Source organism: Marmota flaviventris, chromosome 7, assembly GCF_047511675.1.
Source record: "Marmota flaviventris isolate mMarFla1 chromosome 7, mMarFla1.hap1, whole genome shotgun sequence".
NCBI classification, from domain to species: domain Eukaryota; kingdom Metazoa; phylum Chordata; class Mammalia; order Rodentia; family Sciuridae; genus Marmota; species Marmota flaviventris.
The window spans coordinates 5112371-5132168 of record NC_092504.1 but is presented as its reverse complement, the minus strand read 5'-3'; the positions used below and the strand labels follow the sequence as shown (position 1 = coordinate 5132168).

General features: G+C 60.4%; 1 protein-coding gene across 1 annotated transcript in view; it reads right to left on the bottom strand.

Moving 5' to 3' along the window:
• The window catches only part of Ppp2r2c (protein phosphatase 2 regulatory subunit Bgamma), a 96979-nt gene that overhangs the window by 12435 nt on the left and 64746 nt on the right, over positions 1-19798 (bottom strand). Inside the window, exons 2-6 of the mRNA XM_027937728.3 lie at positions 18814-18911; positions 16767-16932; positions 15808-15920; positions 12467-12644; positions 868-1032 (exon numbers count right to left, since the gene is read on the bottom strand). Coding sequence (XP_027793529.1) covers positions 868-1032; positions 12467-12644; positions 15808-15920; positions 16767-16932; positions 18814-18911 — 720 coding nt within the window. The remainder of the gene's footprint in view (positions 1-867; positions 1033-12466; positions 12645-15807; positions 15921-16766; positions 16933-18813; positions 18912-19798) is intronic.

The following is a 19798-nucleotide window of genomic DNA, read 5'->3' as shown; positions in this document are numbered from 1 at the left end:
GTGGGCAGGCCTGGAGGAGAGTGGTGGTGGCCAGGAGCAAGGGACAGAGCTCAGGGAGGGAGAGGGGACAGGAGGCTTCAGTGCCTGAGCCTGAGTCCCCAGGGCGGAGACGGGATCCACACTGACTACCCATGACACGTGCACCCAGGGGAGAGTGTGACCCACCCTCCACCAGCCACCGACTGGCCTCACTCACTCAGGAAGTGTCTCTTTCCAGACACTGTTAATAGGCACTGGGGATGGATGGGGAGGTGGACCAGAGGGACACGGCCCCTGCTCTCCCAGCAGGGGTGCAGCCTGCTACTCCACAGGAAGGGAGCCTGATCCTGCCTCCAGGGGCCTCTGGAGACCATGTGGCAACTGGGGCCACAGCCAGCACCAGGCAGCCCAGCCCCCCATGCTCAGTTCTGGGGGCCAGGCTCAGCCGAGTGTTCTGAAGGTGGGCCGTGGTGGCTGTCTTGCTGAGGGCTTCTTCCCCTGGGCCTCCTCCAGGGCACCCTCTGGGGGGCTCCAGGATGAGGGGGCCACACATTCCACACCCAGCCTCCGAGGGGCTCGGGCTGCAGGGGAAGAGGGAGCAGCCCCCAGGGAGCCCTGCAAGGGAAAAGGATGCGGCCCAGGATGGGCAGAGCAGGGTCCTGGCCCTGTGTGGCGTCAGGGGAGGGTCCCCGAGGAGGTGACATTAGAGCAGCATCTCCTTCACTTCTGCGTCTCCTGGCCCTGGCCCTAGAGTCCCAGACCCTGGAGCTGGGCGGCTCCTGGGCAGCAGGACCAGCAGAACAGCCCGGCCCACTCCGGCCGCCCCCAGCTCCAGGACGGGCCGTGCAGCTCGCCCCCCGCCTCTGCAGGGCCTGGGGTGGCACTTACGCTTGGAGTGCTTGTCACACAGGGCCGCCGCCCGCATGTCGCAGAGCCGCAGGGAGCCCTTGCTGCTGCTGTAGACGAAGAGGTTGCAGTGGTGGGGGTGGAACTCCGAGGCCGTGATCACCTCCGTGAGGTCCTCCATGTTGGCCGGCTTGATGTCCACGATGTCTGGGGGCAAGGTCAAGGAAGGGCAGCAACGGCACCCTGGCTGCTCCGCCTTTCCCTGTCCCCAAGGCCCCCAGGACAAGGCTGTGCACCTCTGTTCCCAGGACCCCTGGACAACACCGCAGCAGAGGCCCCTGAGCCACAGAGCTGCGTGGGGCAGTGCCTGCTGCCCCCCTTTCATGCGGTGTCCACTTTCCTTGCAAAGCTGGGCCCACTGCCTCCCTCCCACCCTGAGCCCTCTCCCCAGTGGCTCCCAGCCCCTATCATTGTTGAGCAGAAGGAGATTTTGTTGTGCATCTATTACATACTCATCTTGGTGAAGGATTCAACATCTCTGTCACTCTAACTGTGTCTGAAACCAAGCCTGTGGGCCTCTGTCCCCTCCCCCAGCTCCTTTCCCCTCTGCCCATGGCATCGGGGTCTCCTGTAGGGAAAGCGCCTCTTTCCTTTCTGGGCCAGCTCCAACTTGTGCCTATGTGCAGGCTGGGGAGTCGCAGGCCCCAAAGCCTGGGTCTCTCAGTGGCCCAGGACAGTGGCTGTCACAGCCAGAGCACCTGGGGAGAATCTTGCCCTTGCAAAGGATGCTGGGCACAGTGGACACTGTAAGGCAACTCTGTGAGCAGGCTTGGTCTCCACGGGCACAACATGGTCATGGCCAGGACCTGGGAGCCCTCTGAGCAGGGCCCTGGAGCCAATGGGCAGTGCTGCCCTCTGAAGCCAAAGCCAGTGCCTCTGGGCAGCATGGTGTCCTACAGGCCGTGGGCATCCCACTGGGTCGGGGCCACCAGGTCCCTGGACCCACAGCTCCTGCTGCCTCACTCTTCATGGAAGCCATTGGGTATGTGACGGAGCTAATGACTGAGAAGGGATGCCATCCCTGCTGAATTTCATTTAGTCCCCCAGGACAGGCCTGACAGTGGGCTCCTGGTCAGGGAGGTGCCGTGGCAGAAGCCCCAGGGCCCAGCAAGGGCAGCCTCCACTCGCCCGCACGGCCACGCGTGTGCAGGCCACAGCAACCACCTGGACGGCTCTAGCTTTGGGCAACTAGGTCAGAAGCCAGAGGCCCTGGGCTGGGCATCAGGGCCTGGCTGTCTCCGGAGCAGGCTGCCACATGGGAACCTCACCTCTGCCCTGCAGCCTGTCTCCATGTCTGCAGAACGAGGGGTGGGCGTGAGCAGGGAACGCCCTTTCCTCTAGAGGATGAACCCTGGCCCCTCCTCAGCTCCTGAGCGGCTGTGTGAACCCACGTGTGGGACCCTGCTGTTCAAGGCCCGCCTCAGGACAGGCCTCCCTTGGGAAGGGGCATAATCAGGTGCATTGAGAGCCCCTCCATTTTCCCACCTGATTCCGCTCCAGCTGTCTGGGGGGCTCTGACTAACTCCCCATCACTCTTTGGCAGCTAAGAATCATATTCCCTAAAAGAAAAGTTGTGGGGCACAGGAATATTCAGGAGAGAGGAGCAGGTCACACAGGACGAGAAGGACAGTGGGAAAGTCCACCCCTCGACTGAGCAATTATTTTCTCCAGAGCCCTGGGCTGAGGATGGCCCCCCAAAAGGTGTCCATAACCCCTAGAGAGTGGTAGAGTCATCTTATTTGGAAAGGGGGTCTTTGCAGATGTAATTCAAGATCTCGAGATGAGATCACCTTGAATTACCCAGGTGGGCCCTAAATCCAACACGAGCGTCCTCATGAGACACAGAGGACAGTCACCAGAGGGGGAGGCCCTGCCAAGATGAGCCAGGGTCCAGTGATGCAGCTCCAAGGATGACTGACAGCTGCCAGGAGCTGGGAGAGATGAGGACGGGTGTCGCGCGCAGCCCTGGGAGGGTGGGTGCACCCCCTGTCCCCAGGATGAGGCCTCGTCACCCTGCAGGTTGGTGGCTGTGTGGATGCCCTGGCTGTTCAGCCCACCCTGTGGACCCTAAGCTGCAGCTAAGAGAATCAGTGGAGCTCAGAAATGGGGCGCACTCCACCCAAGAGTAAGTTCCTGGCTCTCCTGCAAGGACACGGGGCACCTGGTCACACGGCCTTCTACGGGTTTGCAGAGACCTTTATAGAAGCCCTCTGTCTCCTGCGGTCAGGGGCTCTGCATTATCAGAAGACCCAGCCAGGGTCACACCAGCATGGAGGGCATCATGAGGGCTGGTGACATGTGGGAGAGGGGTCCCCACATCCCTGGCTCTCAGTCCTCTAGCCTTGGCACACTCTCCACTCCACGGGTGAATCTGCCAACAGTCAGTGGGGCGAGGCCGTGAGATGAGGAAAGGCTCCCGGTTGGTTCTGGTGAAGAGCTAAGTGAGAACGGTGAGGACGTCACCCGTGCAGGCCAGGGCAGTGCGGCCATTCCAGTCACGCCCAGTGGGCCTTGGCGGAGATGCCAGGAGGGCTAGCCTGGAGACACAGCGAGCGAATGCCACCCACCGGAGTAGAGAAGCTGCAGCCCGGCAGGAAGGGCTGCCCTCTCCCATCCACCCAGCAGGAGACGGAGGCGCTGGGTGGGCAGCACCACGCCTAGGACCATGCATGAGGCAGAGGCAGGGCTAGCCGGGCCGGGCTGGCCTGGAGCAGGCGCAGGTCTGCCCCGTGGCAGCCCTCCCTGTGGTCGGTGCCCCAGGGCCCTGATACTGGGTCTCGCTGGACTGGCTGGGGCCCTCAGCAAGGCAGGACCGAGTGCAGACAGATGTTGGACGGGAGGGAATCTGTGGCCTCTGGCTCCACTGATCAAGGGAGCAACGCGTGGCCATCCAGGTGCCTTGGCAGGAACCTGCTCTGCCGCCGCGGACAGCAGCCTGCTCTCAGCACCGGAGACAGTTACCATGGCAACCAAGCAGCTGCAGGGAGGGAAGGAGCATCCTGCCCAGGGCCAGGCCACAGAAAGCCTCCCCCGCTGGCCTATCAGGGACACTGGGAGCGCAGGAGGCAGTCCTGGGAAAACTGCTTTCCTCAGCAAATCTCCAAAAGATGGCCTGGCCTCAAACGTGCGCTGAGCACTCAGGCCACCTCACGTCCACCCTGCCGGGCTCACGCTGCCACAGCAAAATGCCACAGACAGCGGCTTGGACAGCAGGCGCTTGGCTCTCCTAGTCAAGGAGCCCAGAACCTCAAGCTCAAGGTGCCGGCTGGGCTGGTCCTCCCAAGGCCCGTCTCCTGGGCACGAAGGTGCCCTCTCCCTGCACTGTGCTCACAGCCCGGTGCCCGTGTGTCCCGATGTCTTGTTTTAAGAAGGACACCGGCAGTACTGGGGAGGGCCCACTCCACCCCATGGTCTGACCTTCACCCAGTCACTCCCTAAAGGCCTAGTCCCCACACAGTCTCATCCTAAGGTCCTGGGCTGCGATTGGTGTTTGCCTGGTGTGTAACAGCCTCGGAGTCAGAGACCAGACACCACCTAACAGCTCTGTGGCCTCTCAGAAGCCCAGCCTCTCCGCACCGGCCTCTTGTCCCTGGGCGGGGTGACAATGGCTCTGCAGGGCTGTAATGAGGTCTCATGAGATGACACACATGGGAAGGTTTGCACTTGGCTAAAGTTAAACCAGAATCGCGACCCGGAGTCCTTTACTCCCTCTGGGGACAAACAGAAACAAAACAAAAACTAAGTCGCAAAGAGTCCTCCAACCCGGGAGGACCTGGGTGGGTGCAGAGCTGGACCCCTGGGTTCTAAGAGCTGGGAGGGCAAGCCCATGCTGGGCCCAGCAGGCCTCTGTCCAGAGGAGAGAAGACGGTGATGGGGGGAATCTGGGCAAGGGGGCAGCTTAGCAGATGCCCAGGGTGAGGGAGGGTGGGGTACAAGAGGCCCTGGAGCAAGGCTGGGGGTGGCAGGATCCATCCCAAGAGCAGCAGGCTGGGGGCCTGGGCTCCGGCCTGGGGTCACAGGGACTTCAGTGGGGAGCCTGAGATACCCCAAGGCCTGACAGGAGGGATGGGACTCAGGACAGGGCCACTGGTCCCTTCTCCCAAGTCCTCGCCCTCAGCCACATGCTTCACAAAGCCTCTCCTCTGTCCTGGGTGGCACATTCTCCTTAGGAGCCAAAGCAGGAGCCAGGAGACATTGCCCCAGCTGCAGAGCTGGATGGGCAGCTGGAGGGACCTGGGGCCCTGAGAGGCCTTGGCAGGCGCCCACCTCTCTGAGCTCAGCTCCACCTCTGCCAAGTGTGGGGGAAGGCCACGCCCCTCTGACTCGCTGTCAGAGGTCACTGGATGGAGCTGCACAAGCTGTGCTCAGCCTCTGAGTCACCCCAGTGGCCACCATGGGGTGATGTCATTGTGAAGGAGAGGCCAAGTGGCATGACAGCTGGGTGCCAGGGCTCCACGTGCAGGCAGCCCCGGGGGAGCCCCTGCCATCTCCCCGCAGTGACTTGGAGCAGGTCTCCTAACCTGTGTGCTCAGCCACAGAGCTGCTGGGAGATTGCCTAAGGCACCAGGTGCCCTGTGCTCAGAACACCAGTGCTCAGGGCTGACAGAGGGCGGGTCAGTACCACGGACAGCGGCACCGAGCGGAAACCCTGCGCCTGCTCAAGGCCCCAGGACAGTGTGCCATCACGGTGTGCCATCAGCTGCCTTTCTGGGAAGAAGGGAGGCAGGTTTAGTCGTGTTTGTCGACATGGGTAGCGGACACTATCACCATGGCCCAGCTCATACTGAAGCCACGTCCCTGGACACAGGGGGAGGAGGGGGACCACCACTCCTACAAGCAAGCAGGGGCCAGGTTGGAGCTCGGGCATCCTTGACCCAGCACAGGGCCTGGCACAGCAGGAGGGTCCTTCCTTTGTTCCCTGCGCAGAAAGATGGCGAAGCCCACAGACCTGTGTGCGCTGACCGGGGTCCTGAACCTCCCAGCGCTCAGCTCCCCGCCCGCCTGTGGGAACCCGCTCCATGAATGAGAATCAGAAATCTGTTCCCGATGGAGGCTGGCGCAGCGCCCCTTCCAGTGTGAGGAATTGCTCAGGGGAGAAAAAATCGATTGAACTGTCTTTAAAATCCTCCAGGTGCTAAAAATAAAGCAGAGGTCCTCAGCTGTGGCCTCCTGGGCCATTTGTTACCTCTGAGGTGCATCGAACTCTAGAAGAATCGCCCAGTGCTGTCAGCCGCCTCAAGACATTGGTATTAAAGGACGCGAGGGGCTGTTTCAACAGAGGCTGAGCTGGCACCCTGACCAGCAGAGACGAGGAGGCTTTACGAGGACCGGCCTTAAATTCGGAAGGGCTACTGTTCAGGGGGGAAACACCCCAGCAGGTTGCCGGCCTGGTCAGTTACCAGGCCCCTTGTGTGAATGAGTGCGCCACCCCTCACATGTATCCTCAGGAGAGGGAAAGTTCCCCACGTTGCCTTTGTGGAAGTTGATGGTCCAGGAGGGCCAGCAGTGGGCCTGAGCCCAGGCCTGCCAGGCCCCAGGGCCCAGGCTGCTCCTCGGGCTCTCAGTGCCTGGGTCTGAGCCCCCTGGAGCTCACATTGATGAGCAGGTGGTGATGTCCTTAGGTTCTGTGGGGATGGTGAGTTTCTCACCCCAAGTCCAGCCTGACCACCTACAGCCATGCAGAAGCACCTACTGTGTGCAGCCCCACAGGAGTGCAGGGATTGTGCTCACCTGGGCTCCTGATCCCAACCTTCTGCCAGAAATGGGGGAGGCAGTCATATCCCCAGAAAACCCAGTGCAGCTGGAGAGAGGCCAATGAGAGGGCACACGGCGAGGACAGGCAGACGATGGCAGAGTGACAGGGTTGGGCGCAGATGCTCGGAGCAAGTGGGAGTCAGCTGGGCTCTGAGAGGGAGATGGGCTGGTCAGGGGGGTCAGCAGTACACAGCCCACACTGACCAGAAGAGGAGAGAGGGCAAGTCTGATGTGCCAGAATGCGAGAGGCGAGGCCATGGGCCTGGCCACCAGAGAGCTGGCCGTGGCTGAGGGTGCCCAGGGCCCCTCGTGGCTGTGCAGGTGGACAGGCTGCCATGGCCTGGGGTGGGGATGGCAAGGCTTGGCACGCTTTCCACCTGAGGGGGAGGAGACAGGGAGCTTTCATGTGAGCTTTGTGACGGCTGGGCCATGTGTGCGCCAGGCAGCAGGGGAGGTGGAGAGGGGGACAGTTTGGACACGAGGAGACGGGGACGAACAGGGAACTTCCAGGGGACCATGAGGACTGCACAAAGCCCTCAGGACAAGCAGGCTCCCAGGCCATGGTCGCAGGAACAGGCCCCTGGTGCAGACCGGGCCTGCCCTTCACTCTGCCCCAGGCCCCAGCCCTGGCTTTTCTTCTCAGGACCGGTCAGGACTGTCGTCACCCAGCATCCAGAACCCGCCAGGTGGGCTCTGCCCAAGGGCATCACAGTCGCTGGCAGCAGCTTCCCAGCTGGGTGCAGTCGCCCCTGCCCTCTGGGCTCCTCCCACGTGCCTCCTCCTCCACAGGACGCGCCGCTCCTCACCACCAGAGACGCAGCAGCACCTGCGACCCAGGCCTCGGTACCTTCCCTGCTGAGGGAGACCGGCTCCCCAGGACCCGAGTGGGGTCTCTCAGCTCTGGGTGCCCGTCACTCCATGGCCAAGCACCAGCAGGCCACGGGCAGGGAACTGTGGCTGCCTGGAGGAGGAGGACTCTGGCCAGGGGAGGCCCCCACGTGTCTCTGCAGACCGCACTCCACGCCGTCCACACGCCCGCATTCTGCCGGCCAGGCTGCCTGGAACCCGGCAGTCAGTGTTTTCACCTCCTCTGTTGCCAAGAGCCAGAGCACCTGTATTTTCATCAGCTGACAATTTTCACAAAGTTAGAGGCTACACCAGGTTTTACAGAGCTATATGACAGAATATGCAGCCAAGGAGGTCCCCGGGCTCCCAGGGGACCAGTAATCCAACGACACTGCCCCGTTTCACGATCCCTGGCCGGGCTCAGGTTCCAGCCACTAATCATCCTTCTCCCCCTGCACCCCACCAGCTCCAGGGCTGCCCTTTCCCTGGGCAAAACCACGACTGACTCACTATGCCCCTCCCTGGCACCCACAGCCAGCAGACAGCATGGCTGGGAAGGTGCTCACTGCTGTGCCAGCTGGGACCATCAGTCACCAGCTCCCACACTGGACACCTCACTAATAGTCCATCACCCGTCCACTCCTGGAGGGCAGGATCCTCTCCACCCCCAGCATCAAGCACGGTTCCTGGCACACAGAGGTGCTCAATAAATACCTGCTGGTAGGTGGCATTCCCTGCAATATGCAGAGAGCACCATCTGTGTGCTCACAGTGTGGCAGGAGCCCAGGCTGACTGCAGTGCCCAGAGAGAATGCCACAGCTTTGTGGAGGATCAACCCTCTCACAACTAACCATTCTAATGTCCTGGGGCCACTTGGGTCCCAAACCTGTGAAGCCTACATTCTTACTGTCTGGGAACCTCACCTGCCCATGACCACGCCCAGCTGTCCCCTGTCCCCTGCATCTCCTTGGCTCCCAGGCTGTGTGTGCAATCCCACCCACCACCACACACAGCCTCACGGCCCCTGCAAAGCTGGCTGGCGATGCTCCCCAGCTTCCAGTGTGCCCACAGCTTCTCAGACCTGAAGCCGTGGAGGCAGACAGCGGCTGCGTGTCAGGTTCACATGCCGTCACCCTGCACGTCCCCAGGCTCTGAATCCACAGACTCAACCATGTGCCGTGGAAAATACTCAAAAGAAAGTTGCATCCACTGAACACGTGGATTATTTTTCCCGGTCATTGTTCCCTGCATGACACAGTGTCACGACTCTTTCCACAGCACTGTCAGTGCAAGAGGCCTAGAGATGGTGTGAAGCACACAGCAAGATGTGCAGAGGCTATATGCAAACACCATGCCACTGTATACCAGGGCCACTGTATACTCGGCCATTCTGACACCAGCATCCCGGGGGCAGGGTTTGGGACCCCATGATGAAGAGGGGGACTTCTGGTCCCTGCTCTCTGTCTCTGCCACTCCAGCACCTGCCTCTCTCCTTCCACCAGGAGAACCAGCCACAGGCCCGACATTTATAGAGCGCGGAGCAGCCCCGCGGCCCACAGCCCCCGTGGGTGTTTAGCTGAAGTTGGGAACTATTAAAGCTGAACTGAACTTACAACGTGGCTCCTCAGTTTCCTGGTCACACTGTAGTACTCATCAGGCACAGGTGGCCGCAGCTGGCCCCCTGAGTGCAGACAGAGCTCTCCCAGGCGGGGCGAGGATGGCTCCATCTCCGTTATTTCAAGTGCAGATGTTATGAATGACTTCACAGCGCTGACCCAAGTCCTTCCTATTTACGGCATGTGACGTACCACGAATATTTTATTTTCATTTGCAACATGAAGCTAATTTCCTCTCAAAAAATAGTTATTTAGGCAAAACTAAAGAAAACTGACTTAAAAGAAAATTAATAAAACTTAGAAAAAATGGGAAGAGTAAATGAACAGGCGGCTGCAGACACGGCAGGTACCCAAGGGGCCTGCAAGTGACACCGGTCAGGAGAGGCACGCCTCACAGCCTGGCCGGCCTGCCCGACTGCTGTGGGGCCACCTCTGCCCTGCTCCCCGTCAAGCCCCTCACCCGCCGGCACTCTGCTGCCTGGAGCCCAGGGAGCTCCCCACAGTCACTCTCCTGCCTCCTCCTTGTGGCCACGGCAGACCCAGGTTCCAGCAAGGAAGACCCCATTCACTCCTCCCCTGAGCCCGCAGGCCCTCCAGGGAAGGGCTGCACCCCTCCACTCCTCCCCGGGTCCCAGGGCCTAGCAGGGGCCTGGACAGGACAGCCCTGAGAGCCCTGAAGCCAACAGCAGAGGGGAGCAGCGCAGTACAATCCCAAACGGGCTGCAGAGCCTCTGGGAGCAAGGGCATCACCAACGCCGCACTGCACCCTGGGTATAAGCCCATCCCCCCGAGGCCCACGCCAGAAGGAAGTCGGGGTTCAAGGAGGGTGGCTGCCACTGTCCTGGTCTGCAGTGGGCCAGACAGACAGGCAGACAGCACTGGGCCAGGCCACGGAGGCTGAGCACAAGTCCAGCTCAGCCCTGCGAGCTGGGGACTTGAGCCAGCCCAGGCTCCCCCGCAGCCACGTCCTCACCTGTGAATGGGCTGGTGATAACATTGCCACTGTCCTCAGCTCTGCCATGAGCACCCAGTGGTGGAGGGGGCTCTCTGTGAGCTGTGGAGCACTGCCAGGAAGCCCTCTGGGTCTCACCAACCCCATTTGCAAACCTGGAGTGTCTGTATTCAATTCTCCTTAGCTTCTTTTCTTTCTTTCTTTTTTAAAATGTTTTTACCAGTCCATGATAGTGGGGTTTATTTTAATAACTGTGGGGTTCATTTTGACATATCCATGAATGCATACAACAAAATGTGCTCCACTTCTACAACTGGTACCTCCCCTTTCCCTCCCCTCCTCCCTCACCTTGAGCCCTTCCTTCTATTAATTCATTATTTTAATTGGCACTTTATAGTTATACATAAGAATGCAATCCATCCTGCCTCATAGACATGCGCATGGCATCATTTGGTCAGTTACACTGGGACGTCAGTCAGTAGTTCCAGACTTGGCAGTGGGCAGTGGTTCCTGGTCTTCCAGGACTGACCCCTCCCACACCTAGACACTGGGCTGGGCAGAGATGGAGGCCTCCAGCACCAGGGGGGCATGTGAGTCTAGTCTGGCCAATCAGAGCATGGCATTCACCCTCCCTCAACAGTGATTGGTTCAGAGAGAGCGAGGCCCAATCAGAACCAATAGGGTGCCATCTAAGGTGCTCCTGAGAGAGTCTGAGAGCTGGTCTCTTTTCTCCTGGACTTTCACTCTGGCACTCACATGGAGCCTGAGACCAGAGGCAATGAGCAGAGAGCCGCACCCTAACACCGCTGGAGCCCCAAATCCACCAGTGTGGAAGCTCTTTGTGGTTATATTGGTCAGTAAAGGCCGTGCTCACAGCAGCTGGAGTGAGGCGTCCTGACCCGGCAACAGCAGGTCCCACCAACCAATGCTGTGAGCACCAGGGACGGCAGGGCTGCTGGGATTTAGCCTGGGTGGAGCATCTGGGCCGCCCAGCCCCTCCACCCAGCCAGATCTGAGCTTTCACCCCTCCCAATGTCCCAGCCTGGAGTCCTCCCGAGCACCCGCCCCCACCTCCACCCTCCATGCTGGAGGCAGATGCTCCCAGTACCATGGAGCTGACTGTGTGCTGGGCCCAGCCTGAGGGGCTCACAGACTGTATGTTGTGGTCCTGTGAGGAGGGACCACAGAGCGGGTTGAGGCTCACACAGCCCCCCACGTGTGGCCAAGCCCTCCTGCTGGGCCCAGGGCCCCTCAGAGGCTTTGCTTACAGCTGCTCCCAATTCTCTTCCTGCTGGACGAGTCTCCCTGCCCAGAAGCCATTGTTACCCTCTGTCCTTCCTCTAACCCCCAGCCTGCTCCCTCCTGCTCCCCCTCTCCCCGCTGGCCAGTCCTGGTGTCTGCTGGAGGAACACTGCCCAGCCAGGCTCACAGTCCTGTGGGAGCTCAGCCGTCTGGACCCTGGGGACCAGCCCTGACAGGCACTTGGAGACTCAGTTGCACGAAGGTCCCAGGGTGCCCATCTCCCATCACCCCCAGGTGGCCGCTCCCACAGAGGGCAGTCAGAGTGGAGGCTGGGTGAAGAATCTGAGCTGCAGGGCCTGGGTTTGCTGTCGGCTTAGAGCAAGTGAACCTGGGCTCTGTGACTCAGTTCTCTCATCTGGAAAGGGGCTGGTGACCATGCTGGTGACCATGCCTGCCTCCCAGGGCTGCTGTGAGGATGACCTGAGTGAAAACCATGCAGCATGGGAGGCCAGAGCCCCTGGGTAGCACCTCACTGGGGCAGCATCACGAATGGTCTTTAGCACAGTGACCTCCCAGCAGCCGCCTGCCCTGTCCACCACCACCCCTGGGGCCAAACCTCACCCCTCCCCAGGCTGACATTCATGGATCAAGGGTCCTTCCCTTTTCAGGCAATGTGAGCCAGTCATCACTCTTGACCTTCACCTGCTCTGACACAGGACCACTGAGTAGAGGTTCTCCTGGCCCCCACTCCAGCTGAGCTTCTGCTCCCGGGTTGTCCCTCTAAGCCCTGGAAAGGCCCTCGGTTCTGCCCATCACACATGGATACAGCCTGCCTCAGACCCCAAGAGGAGTCTGCAGGAGCTTCCAGGAGGGTCAGGCGTCCTCCTCCAGGACAGATGAACCCTGGGCCCTTTGCCCTCTTTGCTGTCCCAGAGAGGCCCCAGGAGGGTGGGATGCTGGCCACTCTAGGGGAGGGGAGAGGTCAGATGTGACCCTCAGTGGCCATGACTTTAAGGCTTTCATTGAGTCCACCTGGGCTCATTCTGGGCTCATGCACACTGAGCCAGAGGTGTTTCCATGAAGAAGTTAAGCAAAGCGGAGGCCCCCAAGCCTGCCTGTGGCCAAGCCAACAGCCCTGAAGCCACCCCCATGGGGCCCCTGGCAAGGATACTGAAGCTCCTGTCGGTGATGGCCAGGTGCCAGAGGTTGATGCGCAGGTCGTCCGCAGACATGTACGTCTCACAGTCGCTGTTGACAGAGATGGAGTTGATGTGGTAGGTGTGGCCATTGGCGAAGATCCTGCGTGGGCTCACCTCCACCATCAGGTCCATGGGCTTCAGCACAGGCACCTGCAGGGCAGGATGGGGATCAGAGGGGCAGCAGGGAGCAGGTGCGAGTGGCATGGCAGGGCACACGATCTTAACAAGAGGCCACAGCACTCGAGGGGCCACCATCCTGATGCTGCACTGTCTGAAATGAGCAGTGACAGATGGCAAGGTCCCTCACCTGCCCAGCCCTGCAGGAGAGGCTTCCTCCTTTACATAGGCTCCTGGGATGGGTTCTGAGCCCTGGCCTGAATGCACTGTGTCTAAGTGGCTGAAGAACCCCTCTGCACCAGACTTTCCCATCTCTAAAATGACATGGAAGATAGCATGGCAGACCAGGCCACTGTCCACCAAACTGCTCTACTTTCTGCAAGAACATCACTGGGAAGTTTCTGCCCACCAGGGGACTACATTTCCCAGCTGCCTTTGCAACCAAGTGTGGACTCGTGACTGATCCTGACCAATGAGATGTCAGCAAAGTGATGCATGTGCTCCTGGGCAGGTGGTTAAGCAAGGGTGTGCCTTCTGGCCTGGCAGTGAGGACCCAGGCCTTGAGGGATGAAAGAGGCTGCAGGATAGCCGCGCCCCATCAAGGTGCCTGCACACTGACCTCCTCACAGCAAGGAACACAGTTCCCTGTCCAACCCTGAAACACTGGGGCTCTCTGTTACAGCACTGGAGCCTGACTCATCCAAACCCATCCCTGCCCCCCAGGGATGTCCCTGTCCCTCATGTCCCCAGCTCACTGCCCACAGTGGGGGGCACTGCAGTGCATCTTGGGTGCAGCTCTGTTCAACTATGAGGTCTCCAAAGGTGGCCAGCCAGTCAGCTATGAGCTATCCCAAGGCCTGGCCTAGGCTGGTAAAGGGAAACCGACCCCACCCTGCTCAGGCTGCCAAGGCCCCCTGGAGTTCCCATAGCCTAGGGCAGCTTGAGGTTGTTGTCTGCTCTCCTCTTTCCCCAGGGAATTGGGGACCAGTCAGGATGTGATGTGACCTTCTCTTATTTGTGTCTAGTGCTGGGTCCAGGCCCAGCACAAGAGGCCCTCTGGGGAGTGAGTGAGTGGGTGGGTGGGTAAATGAATGAGTGAATGATAGGCTATGTTCCTGAGCTCCCAGGGACCCTGGGGTGGACAGGGACAGACGATATTGGAGTGAGTGACAAGCACCGGGCTCCTTTGATGCACATGTGGCTTTGCAGTCCCCGCTCAGTGCTCCCACGTCCAGGGGCTGCGTGAGCATCAGGTGTGAGGGTAAAGGCTCTCCCAGCCTATATGTCACTGTCACGGTCCTCATGGCGGTGACCCTGCGTCTGGGAAAACTTTGGGGGCAGGGAGTGAGTCTTAGCTGGGACTTGCTTTGGGGCTCAGGACCTGCCCAGCATGTTGGCTCCTCCAACAGGACTCAGGTGGGCAGGAAGCCGCGGGGCTGAGCGGCTCAGGGTCACGGGAAGGGGGAGGTAAAGAAGAGGCAAGTTCAGTCCCGTCTCCAAGGCTGTGATCCGGGGCCACTGCCCTGCCTGGACGCCAGGCCAGTGAGACGCGACCCTCCTGCTTCCTTCTGGACGACACCCAGAAGCTTTTCTGGGCAGGGGGCGTCATCCCCCATTGTGGACACCAGGTAACTGCCTCCCGGCTTCCTCAGGATCTCTGTGCACTGTGCCAGTCACAGAGGCCCGAGTGTCTGAACGACCCGGTGACCGCTCTCCGTCTCTCCAGACCCCCGGTGAGGGGCGTGCGAGCACCTGCTAAGCCTCTCCAGGACGGGGTGCGGGAGGCCGGGCAGCAGGCCCTCCACCCACCAGGTCTGCATGAGGAAACCGAGGCACAGAGCAGGGAAGTGGCCGCGGCCACCAACCAGCTGTGGGTGAGTGTGTCTGGGAGCCTGCGGGGGCCCCGACACCAGGCCTCGCAATTGGAGGCTTCTGGATGGGAGCGACAGCCCTGAGTCGCCGAGGAACCAAGGGAGATGGGATTCCAGGCCCCGGGGAGCTGCTGGGCCTCCCGGGGCTCGCCCTGCTCATTCACGAGCATCTCAGGTCACTTCCTCTGAGCAGCACTTGACCCAAGGCCTGCATTGACTGAGGCTTCCCAGTGCCCAGAGCAGAGCAGGGGACAGAGGTGTGTTGAATGGATAGAAGTGAATTCGCTGTGTGAGCATCGATTGCATCAGTGGACGGTTCTGGAAGCCAGGGACAGACCAGGGGGCTCCGCTCCCCCTGCCCTGCTTCAGGAGGAAAGGGACCGTTAGTCTTGTCAGCATGACGTTGCTAACCACCCCACGGCTCTGCTGGGAGCAGGGACCTCGCTCCTGCTTCGTGGAGGACCAGGAGGCTGGCTCTGGACAGCCTTCCAGGCTTGGGTCCCGGCTGTCTGCCTGCTCGTCTGTGAGATGGGACGGTGGGAGCAGAGCCAGCCTAAAGGATCTGGTGAGGGCTGAGTGAGCTCTTGTGACAGCCCCGTGGTGACAGTGCTTGGGAGACAGGCTCACTACTGAAGCGTTTGTTCTTGCTGCAGATGAGGACTCCGAAGCTGAGGGAGGCTCGGTGCCTCGTCCCAGGTCACGCTGCCAGGCAGTGGCAGAGGTGGGGTGGGAACCCTCCTGTGGCTCATGCCTTCCATGCCTCACTAACTTCCTGCTGAGGAGAGGAGACCTTTTGCCTTTCAATCATGCTGGACCAGCCTGTGCCTTGGAGTGGCTCTGCCTGACCTCCTTGGTGACAAGTGCCGCCTGGCCAGCTGGGCCTTGTAAGTGCTGGGGCTCGGCTCCTCCCAGCTTCCCAGTGCACCGTGGCGGAGGCTCGGGGGCAGGGCTCAGCTGACAGGTCCTCTGCTCTGCTTCCTCCAGCTGAGTGCCTCGCGCGAATGCTGGCCCTCCGGGGTCGCAGTGCCCCTCACCTCCCAAGGCAAGCTCTGGGGGCTCCTCCTCCTCCGTCCCAGATGAAAAGCACTTTGGAGACCCACGTCCTCATGCAAACCTGACCTCCAAGAGGAGGGTCCTCTCCTGGTGAGGAACTGAGGCATGGGGCAGAGAGCTGGCCGTGGCCACCCAACAAGGAAGCAGTCCGGGATGTGACCCTGGCCCTGGCTCAAACCTCAGTGGCCCTTCAAGTCCAAAAATTCTCATGGCTTAAAAGAGGAAGCGAGGACATGCTCCCCTTCCCGGGACCACCTGTGGAGGCCACTCACCTGCAGCGACGTCACCGTGGACAGGTCCTTAAGCTTCCCTTCCTCGTCCTTCAGGTTGTAGCCCTCGGGCCTCTTATCTCGTTCGGTAATCTTCCATAATTTGATAGTTTTATCTTTAGGAACAGAACAAAGGAAAACGAGACACAGAATCAGCCACCAGGACAGGGGCAGAATCTCCAGGACAGCCAGCTCCGCATGAGGCGCTGAAGGCACCTCTCGTCACCCTGTCCGCGGTCAGGGGGTCCTGCGGTTCACCTGCACTGACACGGGGAACCTGCACGTGGGCGCTTGTCCATACTCTGTTCTCTCCTCGTGACTGGTCCCAAAGGTGGCACGGCTGGGCCAAGGGCGTGACCCTATCGAGCCTCCTTATCTGCCTCTCGACTCGTTTCCAAGGCAGGACCACCGCTCCGTCCCCCTCTTCAAAGGCCCTCACTGGCGGGGAGAGAGGGCGGCTACCTGCTCTTCCTGAGTCGCACCCTGCTGTGCGGAAGCCCCCAGCCGCTGAGGCACGAGGCCCCTGCTGCTGCCCCAGAGTGAACGTGGCCCAGCAGGCACTGGTGGCACCTGCAGCAGGGGCAGGGGTCCTCTTCCTGAGGCAGAACGACAGAGGCTCCTAAGCCAGTCTGCTCTGACTGCCACTGCACGCCTGCGGCACAGCAGTTGTGGGGTGGGCTGGAGGCCGGGCTGGAGGGTCCACCCTGTGTCAGCTGCCGCTGGGTGTCCTGACCTGGACCCTCGTCTGAAACATCAAGCCCCCTCCACCCCACAGACAAGTGCTCGTGACTATTTACAACCCGGGTCCAGCCAAGCAGGTCCAGCCAAGGAGGCTGTGGCCTGGGCAAGAGGGGGGATTTCATGCTGCTCAAGATATTATGCTGAGCTCTCGTACAGACCCAGGAGAATGCCCACAGTACAGTAAAGCAAGATAGCGTCTGATGCCAGGGCGGGCGCCTCACCGTTGGTGGACAGCAGCGAGTGCGCAGCGTTCTGCTGCGGGAGCCACTTGATCTTGTTGATCTTCTCCTCTATCTCCAAGCTCTTGAGATAGTCGAACTCTGGCTCATGGCTCTGGAAAGTGCTGTAGACGTCATACTCACCCTGGCTGTGGGGAGCATTTTTACTCTGCAAGGAGACCCCAGGGACAGAGCTGAGCTGCAGGACTGGCCAGGGCAGGGGAAGTGGACACAGGGAAGGGGCTGGGTGGTCAGAACCTCAGAGGAACTAGACATTGCCTTGCAATTGGCTGCCAAGGAGCACCAGTTGGTCCAATTCAAGGGCCAACGGAAACTACATTTTAAAGGGCTAATAACTTTCTGTGTGGCTGAGGCCACACCCCACCTCCTGGTCAGTTCAATCCAGACCAGTTCACATTTAACTGAGCACTTACTATGTGCTGGACGCTGAGCTAAGGGCTTCTCGGGCTGTCCCTCATATTCTCCAGGCTTCCTTTGTGGGAATGGGAGTACCAGGACAACTCCCATCTTACTGATCAGCAAGTGGAGACTCAGGCAAGTGAACCTTCCAGAGCTTTGTGTCCACTAGGGGCCGCCACTCACTCCACTGAGGTCACATGGCAATGATCACCCTCCTGTCTCAGGTGCCAACCCGTTCCTAGTGTCTGTGTGTCCAGCTAGGGCCTGAGTTGAGGGAAACTGTGCTTGGAGATTTCACACTGGGGTAGAACATCTTGCAGTGTCGGTCCTGGAGCAGAATTTCGTCCCTGACCCACCTGGGTGGCTCCTGTTCTGGTTCAGGCAGCAGAACTTAAACCACAGTGAAGAGGCTCCTGGTGGCGTTCCCCAAGTGAGGGCGCGGTAATGCCACGTGCACCAGAGGCCGTTTCCCAGTAGACAATTCAAGTTTATATGACATAAAACTGCAACCAGGGACAGATGAAGATAGTTGCCAAGCCACAACTTTGGGTATTTCTGTTCATTTTTTTAAAAGTGTCTTTTTAAAACCTTTAAAGTTCTTTGCAATAATTGCCTCCAATTCTCCTCATCTCCCGGGAGCACTGGTTATGACAAAAAGATCAGTGACATTAAAATGGAGAGAATCCAAAACGGAGCAGCTCACATCTGCCAATTTAGTTTCCCTCTGCAGTTTGGCAAGAGGAAGGCTTCACTAGCCCCAAGGGGGACACTCTGGTCTACCTTGTGAAATCCACATGGGCTGGCCAGTGATGCACTGGGTCACGGATGCTGGCCCTGGCCTAGTCTGTGTCCCTGGTGAGCTCTTTCAGGCCCAAGATGCATCTGTCCCCATTTGGTGCCTGGGGGAAGGGAGCGCCGAGCTACACCAGCAAGCTGAGGGGAGGGTGGGGCGGACAAGGAGGTCAGCTTGGACCTTGCTCAGGAGGGCATGCAGGAAGCTCTCCGCCCCTCCCCCTTCCTGGCTTCAGGGTGTCCTCCCTCCCCTGCCAGCTCACGTCTCCATGGCTGGCCTGCTGTGCACCAGCTGGTCACTGGCCTGCTTGCTCATCTGTACAATGGGTGCTGATCCTTGCCCTGGAGGTGAGCAATAGAGTCAAAGAGGAGAGTGCCCCAAGACTCAGCCAGGCGTTTGCACATAGTAGGTGCTCAGTGAATGGGGGGCCTTTACCAAGCGTTTCAGAAGTGACTCCCAAGGCAGGTGTCCCAGGCCTCCTGTTTCATCCAGAATTCTGCTGACAACAAACCCCACCAGGCAGGGGCAGGGCAGGAAGGGAGGGGATCCTCCTCCCTGTCCTCTCTGGCCCAGGGCCCCAGGTCACCCAGGCAGAGCAAGGTCTAACCGGAGGCTTCAGCTGTTTTTCTGGGGTCTAGGACAGGGGCACAGCTCACAGGGTGCAGTCAACACACCGCCCAGCCAAAGGCGCAGTGGTCCACGTCCCACCTGCCCGTTCCCATCCCCATCTTTCCCTGCGTCCGGGGCCCTGACCTCCAGACCCCACCCCGCCAGGCCCCGCCCACCGGCCAGCCTCTACCAGGCCCCGCCCCCTGTTGGCCCCACCCACCCACACACCTCCGGTTCCCTCTGGAAGATGACAACCCGGCCGCCCTTGTCGCCTGTGGCCAGCAGCTCCCCAGTGTGGTTGAACTCGACGGTGGAGATGATATCGGCTGGGGGAAGAGAACCAGGAGGGCGCACTCGTTAGAACGGGGTTCAGGCGCTGGACTAGCGCCCAGGGGACCTTAAGGAGCCAGACGAGGGGGAGCATGCGGAGGGCCCCTCCCGGCCTCCCCGGACTGCGGAGCCCTGTTTGGGGTGTGCGTCCCTCTTGCCTCTTCCCTCCCTTCTGGTTTGCAGGTTTCCTCCTGTGCTGAGCGGTGTCCCCCTGCATGTGGGACACGCACTGAGCCTTGAGCTCACAGTCTCAGGGCTGGGTGACAGCTGGTGGTCACATTCTAGACTTGAGGTCAGCATGGGCCAAGACAGTGTCCTGCACAGGTCTCCACTGGACGCCCTTGGAGAATGCAGGCCTTCAGGAAGCCACCCTGAGAGGATGGGGTGGGGGCGGGGCTGGGGGACCCCAGTGGCCAGGCACACTCCTAGAACCTGGGTAACTTCAGTGGAGACTGGAGGTGGCATCTAAAGGCACCTAGATGTGGCCCCCTCCTGTCTTGAACCCCGGCCCCTGGACTCCAGCCACCTGGGCCCGGCCAGCCCTTCCCAGCATCTCCGTGGGCAGACAAGACGCTCGCCTGCCAGGGGCCTGTGAGGACCGGCACCCAGTCAGGGTTGGGTGGATCTCCCTCCCGTCAGAGCCCAGCCCCCAGGCAGGCTTCTGGGGTCCTCCTGTCTGTGCCCGGAAGGCTGAGCCCAGCTCTGCTGGTCCTGGACGCTGCTCCTCCGGCTCTTCTTCCCACCCATGTTTCCTCAGGGATCCTGGGGACCTTCCTTACAGGGCACACAGAGTCGCCCACTACCTGGAGCCTTCGGCCCCCAGGGCTGGCGCGACTGCACGGGCAGGCGTTTGAAGAGAACTGACAGCCCCACCCCCAGGTCC